General features: G+C 47.7%; 1 protein-coding gene across 1 annotated transcript in view; it reads right to left on the bottom strand.

Annotated features, from left to right (window-relative positions):
- The window catches only part of LOC147117879 (cadherin-20-like), a 249,612-nt gene that overhangs the window by 63,489 nt on the left and 171,249 nt on the right, over positions 1 to 14,874 (bottom strand). Inside the window, exon 7 of the mRNA XM_085989260.1 lies at positions 13,820 to 14,073. Within this exon, the coding sequence (XP_085845386.1) occupies positions 13,820 to 14,073 (254 nt within the window). The remainder of the gene's footprint in view (positions 1 to 13,819; positions 14,074 to 14,874) is intronic.

The raw sequence follows: 14,874 nt of genomic DNA, 5'->3' as shown, positions 1-14,874 counted from the left end.
CATTTCTACAGCGCCTTTCACGACCACCGGACGTCCCAAAGCGCTTTACAGCCAATGAAGTACTTCAATAGCATGTCATTCTATAGTGGACACTAGGTGGAGCCGTAGAGCTGTATATAGCTGTATGTATATAAGACTACACTACCCAGCTGTATAGATATTAAGACTGCATTACCCATGAGGCACTAGGCTACCCACAAGGCAACAGTCAAGATGGCAGCCTGCACACAGGAGCACACATGCTGCATCTCTACAGATACTGCACCTGGAGAACGTGTACTGAATAAATGACCAGCTAGAAGCTAGCTGTGTTCATAATAAGAATGTCTAGTTATTAATGAACATAACATGGTACCAGGGTGGTGAAGATCTGCTGAAAATTGTGAAAAGCGACATGGAGAATTTGAAGCCACCAGAGCGTTTGAATCTCGAGGGAAATGTCGACTACAATTGGCGGATTTTTAAACAACAATTCGAACTCTACATTGCAGCCATCAGATTCGGTACGAAGCCAGACGCAAGGAAGATAGCGTTGCTGCTTATGGTTGCAGGCCCACAGGTGATAGAGGTATTTAATACATTTGTATTTAACCCAGCAGAGAACAGAGAAAAATTAGAAGATGTGCTAAAAAAAATTGATGCACATTGCTCTCCCAAAAAGAATGAGACGTATGAAAGATATATCTTCCATTCTCGGACACAGCAACAAAATGAGACTTTTGATAGCTTTATATCTGATCTGTAACTGAAAGCACAGACATGTAATTTCTCTGAGCTCAAAGCATCCATGATTCGTGACCAGATTGTGTTTGGTATTCATGATAAAAAAGTCAGGGAACGTCTGTTGAGAGAAACCGAACTAAATTTGGAAAATGCGGTGAAAATATGCCAAGCCAGCGAGCTAGCTCGAAAGCACGCGAAGACTTTCAGTGAAATCAATAATGATGCGATTGTAATGAGTGATAATGCTGCTGTCGGTGCTGTGTCCTACAAGGGGAAGAAACGTGGGCAGAACAGAAATGAAAAGCAATCGGAGGATGAAATTTTTAATTGTAAACGCTGTGGTTACAAACACCAGTTAAGACAATGCCCAGCGTTTGGAAAAATGTGCACAAAGTGTAATGGAAAGAATCACTTTGCCAAACAATGCTTTTCAAAAGTACAAACTAAGAAAGGACAACGAGTTAATGTAATTGAGGACACTGATTTAAGTGAGACATTTTTTGTCGGAATGGTGTCATGTGACGATATCAAAAAAGATACAGAAAATGTGCAGCCCTCAGAAATGGACAATGCTGAACATAAAGTCAATGCAGTAAAAGTGGACAAATGGATGATCCCACTGCAGGTAAATGGAGCATTAGTTACCTTGAAACTAGACACTGGGGCAAAAGCAAACTTAATCAGTATGAGTGACATTAACAATATGAAAGAAAAGCCCAAAATACAGAAAAAGTCAGTACTACTGAAGAACTATAATGGACAGAAAATAGATAGCTTAGGTGTATGCAGACTTAAAGTGACAGTCAAAGACAAAGTGCATCATCTCATGTTTTCTGTTGTGGCTGAAAGACTTGATTCAATACTAGGTGACAAAGCTTGTGAAGACTTAGAACTGGTCAAGAGAGTCTACCGTATAAACTGTGCCATAAGCAGACCAGATGACTCAGGTGATGAAGCAGAGAGCCCATCAAGGATGAAAAGGCCAAAGGGTATCCATGTCTTCAAAAAGCCTAGTTTCTCCAAGAAGAAAGAAAAAGACTTGAAGCACAAAGAGAAAAAACACAAGGAGAAAAAGTCCAAAGATATAACCGCAGCAGATGTTGTTAAGCAGTGGAAAGAGAAAAAGAAAAAGAAGAAGCCTGCACCAGAGCAGGAAGCAGTTCCGGTGGATACTCCTTCTTCCCTCAGGCCAATCTTTGGTGTTCCATTAGCCGAGGCTGCTGAGAGGACTATGCTGTATGATGGGATCCAGCTGCTAGCAGTTTTTCGAGAGTGCATTGACCACATTGAGAGTTATGGCATGAAGAGTGAAGGAAACACTGAAACCCTCTCCAAGCAAAGATCGCAAGGAGACCTCGATCTATACAAGAGCAGATTGATGACAATGCCGCAACTGCATCTTGTCATTCACCGCCAGAACAATCTCATGAAGACACATCAGACTTACCCGTGTTGAGAAGATCCACACGTAAAGTAAAAATGCCTGATAGACTTAATCTTTGAGTACAATATAAAGCTTTGAAAATGTGTTGACTGTTTTGAAAATGTTTATGTTTATAAAGCACTAACAAAAGTGTTACTGATATTATCTTTATTGTTTTCTTGAAAGTTGATTGATATTGATTTTGTTAAACCTCAAAGAAAGGGGGATGTAGTGATCAATAGCATGTCATTCTATAGTGGACACTAGGTGGAGCCGTAGAGCTGTATATAGCTGTATGTATATAAGACTACACTACCCAGCTGTATAGATATTAAGACTACATTACCCATGAGGCACTAGGCTACCCACAAGGCAACAGTCAAGATGGCAGCCTGCACACAGGAGCACACATGCGGCATCTCTACAGATACTGTACCTAGAGAACGTGTACTGAATAAATGACTAGCTAGAAGCTAGCTGTGTTCATAATAAGAATGTCTAGTTATTAATGAACATAACACTTTTTGAAGTGTAGTCACTGTTGTAATGTAGGAAACACGGCAACCAATTTGCGCACAGCAAGCTCCCACAAACAGCAATGTGATAATGACCAGATAATCTGTTTTTAGTGATAAGGACATAAGAATTAGGAGCAGGAGTCGGCCACTCGGCTCCTCGAGCCTGCCCCGCCATTCAATAAGATCATGGCTGATCTTCGACCTCAACTCCACTTTCCCGCCCGATCCCCATATCCCGCGATTCCCCGAGAGTCCAAAAATTTATCAATCTCAGCCTTGAATATACTCAACGACTGAGCATCCACAGCCCTTTCGATGTTGATTGAGGGATAAATATTGGCCAGGACACCGGGTAAAAGTCTCCTGTTCTTCTTCAAAGCAGTGCAGTGGGAACATTTACGTCCACCTGAGAGAGCAGACAGGGCCCCGGTTTAACATATCACCCAAAAGACGCCACCTCCAACAAGGCAGCACTCTCTCAGCAGTGTCAGCCTAGATTTTTTGTGTTCAGGAGTGGGACTTAAACCCACAACCATCATGACTCAGAGATGAGAGTGCTGCCCACTGAGCCACAGCTGACACATGAATGAGACAGGCATCCGTGTCTTTTACAGCCCAACTGGGAAGCCTGCCCTGCAGGGGAGAGTGTGATGTTGAAGTAGCAGCTTGCTGTTCCTTCTGGAGTGGGCTGCTCTGGCTTAAGTGTCCAAACAGAAAGATTTTACACACTGGCTGCTCCATTGTTTACATATTTGACCCTGAAATGAGCAGCATTACAACAACTGCCTACTTCCACCTCCGTAACATCGCCCGTCTCCGCCCCCTGCCTCAGCTCATCCGCTGCTGAAACCCTCATCCATGCCTTTGTTACCTCTAGACTTGACTATTCCAACGCACTCCTGGCCGGCCTCCCACATTCCACCCTCCGTAAACTTGAGGTCATCCAAAACTCAGCTGCCTGTGTCCTAACTCGCACCAAGTCCCGGTCACCCATCACCCCCTGTGCTCGCTGACCTACATTGGCTCCCGGTTAAGCAACACCTCAATTTTAAAATTCTCATCCTTGTTTTCAAATCCCTCCATGGCTTCGCCCCTCCCTATCTCTGTAGCCTCCTTCAGCCCCACAACCCCCCCGAGATATCTGCACTCCTCTAATTCTGCCCTCTTGAGGATCCCTGACTATAATCGCTCCACCATCGGTGGCCGTGCCTTCTCTTGCCTGGGCCCCAAGCTCTGGAATTCCCTCCCTAAACCTCGCTACCTCTCTTTCCTCCTTTAAGACACTCCTTAAAACCTACCTCTTTGACCAAGCTTTTGGTCACCTGCCCTAATTTATCCTTATGTGGCTCGGTGTCAAATTTTTTGTCTTAAAATACTCCTGTGCAGCGCCTTGGGACGTTTTACTATGTTAAAGGCGCTATATCCATACAAGTTGTTGTTGATATATAGCACAGAAACAGGCCATTCGGCCCAACAAGTCCATGCCGGCGTTTATGCTCCACTCGAGCCTCCTCCCGTCTTTCCTCATTAAACTCTATCAGCGTAACCCTCTATTCCCTTCTCCCTCATATGCTTGTCCAGCCTCCCCTTAAATGCATCTATACTATTCACTTCAACCACTCCCTGTGGTAGCGAGTTCCACATTCTCACCGCTCTCTGGGTAAAGAAGTTTCTTCTGAATTCCCTAATGGATTTCTTGGTGACTATCTTATAGTGATGGCCTCTAGTAATGCTCTTCCCCACAAGTGGAAACATTCTCTCTGTATCCACTCTATCAAAGCCTTTCATAATTTTAAAGACCTCTATTAGGTCACCCCTCAGCCTTCTCTTTTCAAGAGAAAAGAGACCCAGCCTGTTCATCCTTTCCCGATAGGTATATCCTCGCATTTCTGGTATCATCCTTGTAAGTCTTCTCTGCACCCTCTCCAGTGCCTCTATATCCTTTCTATAATATGGCGACCAGAACTGTACGCAACTGTTGTTGTGCCGCTTCCCTAACAGCAAGCGATCTCTCCATGAGTACCAACAACAACAACTTACATTTATATAGTGCCTTTTGTAATGTATATACCTTTAAGGGGGGAACTATCTTTTACAGCTCATGTATACTGCAGTACCGGCAGTGACCACACCTGTATATAGCACTGAGTAGTAATCTGTACAGATCAGTTCCAATGTGAGCCGCGTTGAGTAAACACCTGTTGTACCGTTCTCCTGCAGTCTGTGTCTTATTATACACAGACACAACATTGGCGACAAGGCAAGTTCGAACCTACCTGCAACTCTGCATCACCTCCCGGGGATTCGTTCCTGGAGATCAGTGGATTGGAGGTCAAGGCCAGAGACTCGGGCGTCGACCACGGGCAACCGCACAGTCATCCAGCAGAGACTCGAGAATTGCGGGGGAGGCTGTCGAGAGCCAGGCTTGGCTTTCCAGTCGAGGTGGTCCAGCGAAACAGGCTGGCAACAGGTAGTGCGCAGACCCTTCCCGGACAGTGGCGGGCTAGAGCCCGACCGAGCGGCACAGCAAAGGGCCGAGCAGCATCGATGGGGGAGAGAGAGAGAGGGCAGAGCGCACAGGGTGCAGCCGGTGTTCAGGGGCCGAGCAGCATCGAAGAGAGGGAGAGAGAGACGCGCAGAAGCCCGCAAGGCACCGCCATTGCCACGAGGACCGCTGAGAGTGGCGTTGGCAGCAGCGCAGGAGAAGCGCGCGAAACCTACAGGGTGCCGCCATTGCCATGAGAACCGCCGGGAGCGGCGTTGGCAGCAGCGGGGGAGGAAGGAAAGCGCGGGAGACACCATTTTAAGCCATTGGGAGACGCCATTTTAAACCACACCCAAAATGCCGAAGAGTGGCAGTATCACCGCATTTGACAATGAAGTCGAAGATTGGACTACATATGTCGAACGAATAGAGGTATACTGCAAGGCAAATGAGGTGTCAGATGACAAGAAAGCATCGGTATTGTTAAATTTAATGGGTGCAAAGACGTATGGTTTATTACGAAATCTAGTAACCCCAACGAAGCCAATGGAAAAGAGTTTTGAAGACATAGTAACGATACTACAGGAACATTTAAACCCCACACCGCTGCTGATAGCAGAAAGATTCAAGTTTCACAAACGGAACCAGCATAAGGATGAAAGCAATGCTGATTATTTAACAGAACTGCGCAAACTATCGAAACACTGCCAGTTTGGAGCTGGACTAGCAGATACCTTAAGGGACAAGTTTGTGTGTGGGCTTCAAAGTGAAGGAACCCAGAAACGGCTTTTATCTGAAAAGTACCTTACGCTGGAAAAGGCTTTCAGCATTGCGGTATCATATGAAGCAGCAGCACGGGGCGCTGCAGAGTTACAACAGAGACCACAAGAATATGGCACAAACGAAATGTCATATAGAACAGAGAAGTGCTATCGCTGCGGCAGAACAACACATGACCAGAATGATTGCTGGTTCAAAGACAAAGTGTGCAGACAGTGTGGAAAAGTAGGACACATAGCATGAGTCTGCAGGTCGGGAAAGAAAACCAGCAATAAGAAACCTACCAAAGAAAAGTACAAGAAGGTACATAAGATGACGGAGAATAGTTCAGACGAACAAAAGAGTGATAACGGCTCCGAAAGCAGGGAACTGAGTTGTCTGAAACTACATAATGTGATCACAACGGAGGATCACCGAACCATTTGGGTCACTCTCAAGATAGCAGGAGTCCAGGTAAAGATGGAATTGGACACAGGATCAGCCCTAACAGTCATAAACCGACGGGACTACGAGCAGCTATTCTCACACATACCCTTGAGAGACACAAAAATTATTTTGAAGACGTACATGGGGCAAAAAGTCTACCCCAAAGGAAAAATAAGGGTGACCGTTATATATAACGGCAAGGAAACACCAAAACTAGACCTGTATGTATTGCAAGATGGAGGACCACCATTACTGGGATGTGAATGGATCCGGAAAATACAACTGGATTGGCATTCCATACAGGCACTGACTGTGGCTGACAAAAAGGATGACGACGTCACACCTGGGCGACTGTCAAAGATCCTAACTGACGTGAAAGAAGTGTTCCAGCAAGGACTCGGAACACTAAAAGGCATGACAGCGACGATTAAAATTGAAGAAAACGCAAGGCCAAAATTTTTTAAGGCCAGACCGGTACCTTATGCGATCCGCCCAGCCGTCGAAGCAGAGCTGGAGAGTCTGGAACATTCAGGTGTACTGTCCAAGGTAGACTGGAGCGAGTGGGCTACACCCATCGTCCCTGTGATGAAAAAGTCGTTGAGCAGCACGCCTGGGGAACCAAGGAAGGTTCGCATCTGTGGGGACTTTAAGGTAACAGTGAACCCGGTCCTTCACACCGTTCAATATCTACTTCCGTGGATTGAAGATATTTTCGCCTCGCTATCTGGAGGGAAACGCTTCACTAAGATTGATCTGGCCCAGGTGTATCTGCAAAGGGAGGTAGAAGAAGCATCAAAAAAATACCTCACAATCAACACCCATAAAGGTCTCTACCAATACAACCGGCTGGTATTCGGGGTAGCATCAGCTCCGGCTATTTGGCAGAGGGCAATGGAACAAGTCCTGCAAGGGATCCCAGGGACCCAGTGTTATTTGGACGACATCCTGGTCACGGGCGAAAATGACAGTGATCACCTTGCCAACCTGGAGCAGGTGCTCACTAGATTGCAGGAATATGGGCTCCGAGCTAACCGCCCCAAATGCGAGTTTTTTAGAAAACAGATCTCGTATTGTGGCCACGTTATCGATAAAGAGGGGTTACATAAGTCCCCAGAGAAGATTGAGGCAGTAGTCAAGGCTCCAGCACCGGAAAATGTGTCACAACTGAGGTCGTTCCTCGGGCTGGTAAACTACTACCATAAGTTCTTGCCAAATTTGTCTACAATACTACACCCACTGAACACCCTACTGCAAACTGGGGTGCCATGGAAGTGGAGTGACGAATGTAGACGAGCTTTCCAGAAGAGCAAAACACTAATCACATCGAAAGAGTTATTGGCTCATTACAACCCGGCATTACCAATTCGGTTGGCATGTGATGCGTCACCCTACGGCATTGGAGCGGTGCTGTCGCACAAATTCTCGGACGGCTCAGAGAGGCCAATAGCATTTGCGTCACGATCACTAACCTCAGCCGAGCGTAACTACGCCCAGATTGACAGGGAGGCCCTCAGCCTAGTGTGGGGAGTGAAAAAGTTCAATCACTATCTGCACGGGCAGAAATTCACCATGCTGACTGATCACCAGCCTCTTGTCTCCATTTTTAATCCGAAGAAGGGCGTTCCGGTGATGACTGCGCAACGACTACAAAGATGGTCACTTTTTCTAGGGGCGCACCACTATGAGATTGAATATAAGGGCACGAAACAGCATGGAAATGCTGATGGGCTATCACGCCTGCCACTGCCTACTGTGGAGGAAGCACCAGCAGTGGATCCTGTCGAAATATTCCATTCGACTATAGTTGAATACCTACCGGTAACTAACGCTTGTATCGAAAAGGAAACCCGAAATGACCCGACACTGTCTCGGGTATATGATTTGACGGTGAAGGGATGGCCAGCACATGGCGACTCACTGTTGCCAGCATTCTCGACAAAGAGAGAACAGCTGTCAGTGTGCTGGGGGACCTTGATTTGTGGATCCCGAGTGGTAATTCCACCCAAGTTAAGGGATAGAGTGCTGAATGAGCTTCATGAGGGTCATCTGGGAGGGGTAAAAATGAAAAGCCTAGCCAGGGCTTATGTGTGGTGGCCGGGAATCGATAAACAAATCGAGGACCTGACCAAGAGCTGCTCAGGATGCCAGAAAGTCCAAAATGCACCACCACAGGCCCCTCTACACTCATGGGAGTGGCCCTCATCTCCATGGCAACGGGTGCATATTGATTTTGCTGGTCCATTCATGGACTCAATGTTTTTAATAGCCGTGGATGCGCACTCGAAATGGCCTGAGGTCATCAAAATGTCCTCCACCACCACGGAGAAAACTATTGCAGTCCTACGGACCATTTTTGCAAGGAATGGCTTGCCAGAACAGATTTGCTCCGACAACGGACCACAGTTTGTGTCCGAAGAGTTCCGGAGGTTCTTGAAAAAGAATGGGGTAAGGCATTACACATCCGCCCCGTATCATCCAGCCACAAATGGATTGGCTGAGAGGTTCGTACAAACCTTTAAGAAGGCAATAAAGGCTATGTACAATGACAACATTCCGCTGCAACACAAGGTGGACAATTTCCTGTTCGCCTACCGGAATGCGACACATGCAGTCACCAACCAGGCCCCAGCCATGATGTTCTTTAACCGAAGGTTAAGATCTCGCCTGGATTTGCTCAGACCAAACGTACGAAGAGATGTTGAGAGTAAGCAATTCCAGCACATCCATGAGCAGCCAACAAGGAGCTTCAATGTAGGGCAACCAGTCTTGGCCCGCGACTACCGAACAGAAAAATGGCAGCCAGGAACGATATGCACACGGCAGGGCCCACTAATGTACACAGTGGACGTTGGGGAGAGCATCGTGAGACGCCATGCTGACCAGATCCTAGAGTCACAGGAACAAGTCAACCCCATGCCTCGCCCATACGTACCTGGTGATGAACCCGATGTACAGGTCGCATCTACCCCAGAAACAGTAGCATCGGAAGCTGATGAACCAACCGATGACAGGGGGCCAGAATCGCCTCCGCACCAAGAGCAAGACACTCGGGAAAGGCGCTATCCAGAAAGGATCAGGAAGCCTCCCCAAAGACTGAATATATAAGTAGACTATTTTCAGCTAATGTTGCATGTTAAAAGTGTTAATTGTAATTAGTTTGATATTTAATTGTTAAATGAGTGTTATGGTACTGTTAATCTAAAAGGGGAGGAATTGTAATGTATATACCTTTAAGGGGGGAACTATCTTTTACAGCTCATGTATACTGCAGTGCCGGCAGTGACCACACCTGTATATAAACCCTGAGTAGTAATCTGTACAGATCAGTTCCAATGTGAGCCACGTTGAGTAAACACCTGTTGTACCGTTCTCCTGCAGTCTGTGTCTTGTTATACACAGACACAACACCTTTGATGTAGTAAAACGCCCCAAGGCGCTCCGCAAGAGCGTTATCAAACAAAACTCGACCGGCTTTCAGCAAATTCAGTGAGTTATATACTTGCACCAGTGCGCGTGCGTATGTGAAGCGATGCCAGTTCCTGTGCTGAAGCGCGAGCCATGTGCCGTGAAGCGAAGATATAAAAACTGCTGCAACATTGATCAGGTATTGGTTCACAATAACAATAAAACAGCACTGGAAAACGATGCAGTCAGTTGTAGGGAGGTTATTTGCAAACCAATTGTGACGGCTGCTTACGACGCACCTTTTATAGTATGCTTATCATGGTAACAAACGTAACACTGTAAAAAATAAGAGCGGATATTCAAACCGGGCATAAAGGATGGTGACAATAAAATACACCTTCCTGCTGAAACTATCTGAGCTGTTACTGTTGTAAAAACCAGAAACTAGCCAGCACTTTAGGAAGGAAAAGTACATGTCTTTCAAGAACCATTTGCAATGGCCGGGGATTGTTTACACAACTTTCCTTTTTTGATGCTTTGAATTTTGATGGCTGCGGGAACACAATGTACTTGCACTGCTCTCACTCAATACAGAAAAGGAGACGTGTCTAAGCAGATATCTTCAGCTTTCATTGACCCAAAGCAATTTGTTTTCTTTCTCTTTGGGAATAGTCACCTATGTTCCTTTACGCCTGGCCACTCTCATTGTCTCTGCTACTTCTATTTTTAAAAATTAGTTCCTGGGATGTGGGTGTCACTGGCAAGGCTGGCATTTATTGCCCATCCCTCATTGCCCTTGAGAAGGTGGTGGTGAGCCACCGTCTTGAGCCGCTGCAGTCCGTGTGGTGAAGGTGCTCCCACAGTGCTGTCAGGGAGGGAGTTCCAGGATTTTCACCCAGCGACGATGAAGGAACGGTTGATATATTTCCAAGTCAGGATGGTGTGTGACTTGGAGGGGAACTTGGAGGTGGTGGTGTTCCCAGGCACCTGCTGCCCTCGTCCTTCTAGGTGGTAGAGGTGGCGGGTTTGGGAGGTGCTGCCGAAGAAGCCTTGGCGAGTTGCTGCAGTGCATCTTGTAGATGGTACACACTGCAGCCACGGTGCGCCGGTGGTGGAGGGAGTGAATGTTTAAGGTGGTGGGTGGGGTGCCAATCAAGCGGGCTGCTTTGTCCTGGTTACTTCTTTAAAAAAAAACTTATAATCTTACCAGCGTCTTGACTTGGTGACCAGTTCCATTTTCCATGTTTGGTTGGGTATGCAAAGAATGATAAGTAGCTCCTGGTTTTATTTATGTTAAATTAATTCACAAGGACATGGCGGTTTGAAAGAAAAACACACAGCATGCAAACAAAAGGCCCAAATCTGGAGCAGGTTATCTTGAGAATAATGCCAGATGCTTTTCTGTTTCAGACACATGCTCCAGGGGGTGATTACAGGGCAGCACTGATTGAGGTGTTGGAGTAGATCATTATTCACACTATTCTGTGCTCTACAGCATGGGAGTAAATAGAGGGAGAAATGAAACTGCAGCAAATATATTCATGCATTTTAAATTATGAAGTACCTGGAGATGTGCCAAGAATATGGCAGCGGGAACTGTGTTCATATCATAAGAACATAAGAACGTAGGAAATAGGAGCAGGAGTCGGTGATACGGCCCCTCGAGCCTGCTCCGCCATTCAATAAGATCATGGCTGATCTTCGACCTCAACTCCACTTTCCCGCCTGATCCCCATATCCCCTGAACACCCTCGAGTCCAAAAATCTATCGATCTCAGCCTTGAATATACTCAACAATTCAGTATCCACAGCCCTCTGGGGTAGAGAATTCCAAAGATTCACAACCCTCTGAGTGAAGAAATTCCTCCTCATCTCAGTCTTCAATGGCCGACCCCTTATCCTGAGACTGTGCCCCCTAGTTCTAGGGGGAGAAATTGGGTGAGTAGCGCCAGCTGTTAGCGCCTAAAGAGGCAGTCAGTGGCTGTAGCGCCACTGGCTGCGTCTGCGGCGATATTCAGTAGGGGCGCTAATGGTGGCGTTAGGCATTTGCGCTGCGCCACCACCGATGACGTCATCGGTGTGCGCAGCGCCCCATTTGTGCCCCGTTCGCGATATTTGGTAGCGAACGCCGCAGTTGCGCCGCTCGCTACCCACGCCCAGTTCACGGGGCCTTACTGTGCCGGCAGCGGCGCAAGTTAAGGTGGAGGTGCGGGGCGGCCGCTTTTTCGGCGGCCGCCTGCCAGCACCTCCGTCCCCGGCCTCCTAACCCGCTCCCCGCAGCATTGCCGGCTGTTTCCCGAGAGCCCGGCACTTCTCCTTGGTGCCGGGCTCATTTGCCGGCACTCGCGATCGGGGATCGCGCTGTTGCAGGCACCTCCCCCTTAACAGTGGGAGGAAGGCCTGCAGTACCGCAGCGTGCCGTGCCGCAGCATGTGGCGCTGCGGCATGTTGCGCTGCGATAATCAGTTTCAGCGCCCTAAGAGGGACGCGGAGCGCCTTGAGCCTCGCCCCGTGTCCCTCGAGGGGCACTGAAACTGAATTTCTGGCGATCGCTATTATTCCGAACGCTGCGCTAAATCCTGCGCTCCGCCGACTTTTGCGCCACTTTGGCGCCCCAACCCAATTTCTAGGCCCTAGACTCTCCAGCCAGGGGAAACAACCTCTCAGCATCTACCCTGTCAATCCCCCTCAGAATCTATGTTTCAATGAGATCACCTCTCATTCTTCTAAACTCCAGAGAGTATCGGCCCAATTTACTCAATCTCTCCTCATAGGACAACCCTCTCATCCCAGGAATCATGTATAATCTGAACGCATTGATCAAACTTATGATTTTAAACTGTCCAGCCAGCCAGAAAAAATGCGCTAGTTCATAATTGGCACTCCCAAGCTATAAAAACTCCACCATACTGTGGCTTATGCACTGGATCTGTGGTACTACACAGCTATCAAGGATCACCAAGGGTCGGTGGACCAGACATTGGAGGAACTCTAGCAGTTGGGATGTTAGTGCTGATTCAATGGTGCCCTCCATGAGGTAAGACTTTTAGGTCTTTAGGATTAGGGTACTGAGGGTCGTTGCCAAAGCTGTGCCCCCTAGTTTTGACACGCCAGACGACACAAAGCTGGGTGGGTGTGTGTGCTGTGAGGAAGATGCAGAGAAACTCCAGTATGATTTGGACAGGTTGGGTGATTGGGCAGATGCATGGCAGATGCGGTATAATGTGGATAAATGTGAGGTTATCCACTTTGGTGGCAAAAACAGGAAGACAGATTATTATCTGAACGGCAATAGATTGGGAAAAGGGGAAGTGCAACGAGACCTGGGTGTCCTTGTGCACCAGTCGCTGAAGGTAAGCATGCAGGTGCAGCAGGCGGTTAAGAAGGCAAATGGTATGTTGGCCTTCATAGCGAGAGGATTCGACTACAGGAGCAAGGATGTTTCGCTGCAGTTGTACAGGGCCTTGGTGAGACCACACCTTGAGTATTGTGTGCAGTTTTGGTCGCCTTACCTGAGGAAGGATGTTCTTGCCATGGAGGGAGTGCAGCAAAGATTCACCAGACTGATACCTGGGATGGCAGGAATGACGTATGAGGAGAGATTGGGTCGATTAGGCTTATATTTGCTAGAGTTTAGAAGAATGAGAGGGGATTTCATTGAAACTTATAAAATTCTAACAGGACTAGACAGACTAGATGTAGGAAGGATGTTCCCGATGGCAGGGGAGTCCAGAACTAGGGGTCACAGTCTAAGGATAAGGGGTAAGCCATTTAGGACTGAGATGAGGAGGAATTTCTTCACCCAGAGAGTGGTGAACCTGTGGAATTCTCTACCACAGAAGGCAGTTGAGGCCAATTCATTAAATATATTCAAGAAGGAGTTAGATATATTTCTTAAGGCTAAAGGGGATCAAGGGATATGGGGAGAAAGCAGGGACAGGGTACTGAATTTGGATGATCAGCCATGATCGCATTGAATGCCGGAGCAGGCTCGAGGGGCCGAATGGCCTACTCCTGCTCCGATCTTCTATGTTTCTATGTTTCTATGCTATTTCATACCTGATCGAGTTGTTGGCCGTATCCGGGTCTTTTGCCGAGACCGCCTGGATCGTGGTACCGACTGCGACATCTTCGTACACCTCCACCAGGTAGAAGGCCGTCTCAAACTGCGGCGGCTCATCCACGTCCTCGACAGATAGGTGCACCCTGGCCGTGTCCCGGAACGGACCAAAGTTTAAAAACCGCAGGTCCAGGTGGGTGTTGGTGCCCTCCACAGTCAACATGTAGCTGTCTTTAGTTTCAAAATCTAACGGCTAGAGAGGGTGGAACCGAGGGAGAAATAATCACACGTTAGGAATTTATTTATTAGAATCGTAGCATCGCACAGCACAGAAGGAGGCTATTCGGCCCATCATGCCTGTGCTGACTCTTTGAAGGAGCTAACCCGCTCCCCCCTGCTCTTTCCCCCAAAGCCCTGCAAATGTTTCCTTTTCAAGTATTTATCCAATTCCCTTTTGAAAGTTCCTATTGAATCTGCTGCCACCGCCCTTTCAGGCAGCGCGTTCCAGATCACAACAATTCGCTGCGTAAAAAAGATTCTCCTCATCTCCCCTCTGGTTCTTTTGCCAATCACCTTAAATCTGTGTCCTCTGGTTACCGACCCTCCTGCCACTGGAAACAGTTGCTTCTTATTTGCTCTTGTCAAAACCCCTCATGATTTTGAACACCTCTATTAAAACTTCCCTTAACCTTCTCTGCTCGAAGGAGAACAATCCCAGTTTCTCCAGCCTCTCCACATAACTGCAGTCCTTCATTCCCTGGCACCATTCTAGTAAATTCTCCTCTGCACCCTCTCCAAGGCCTTGACATCCTTCCTAAAGTGGGGGTGCCCAGAAGTGGACACGATGCTCAAATTAGGTCTAATCTATTGGGCCAGAAATTCGGGTCGGGGACTTCCCGCGGGTGCAAGCCCCCGACCTGCACTTACCTAGCGCGCCGGCCGTTGAGCTGTGGGCCCCCGTGGGATTCCGATCCTGGGCCTGCTCCAGCTGCCAGCGCGCAGTGCTTGCGTATCCCAGGGGCGCAGTTAGTTCGACGCGCCCCCTGGGATCACG

This window comes from Somniosus microcephalus, chromosome 5 (genome assembly GCF_052327205.1).
Source record: "Somniosus microcephalus isolate GS21.2 chromosome 5, FLI_Smic_1.0, whole genome shotgun sequence".
NCBI lineage: Eukaryota > Metazoa > Chordata > Chondrichthyes > Squaliformes > Somniosidae > Somniosus > Somniosus microcephalus.
Note: the sequence above shows the minus strand (reverse complement) of the source record. Positions and strands in the feature narration are given on the sequence as shown.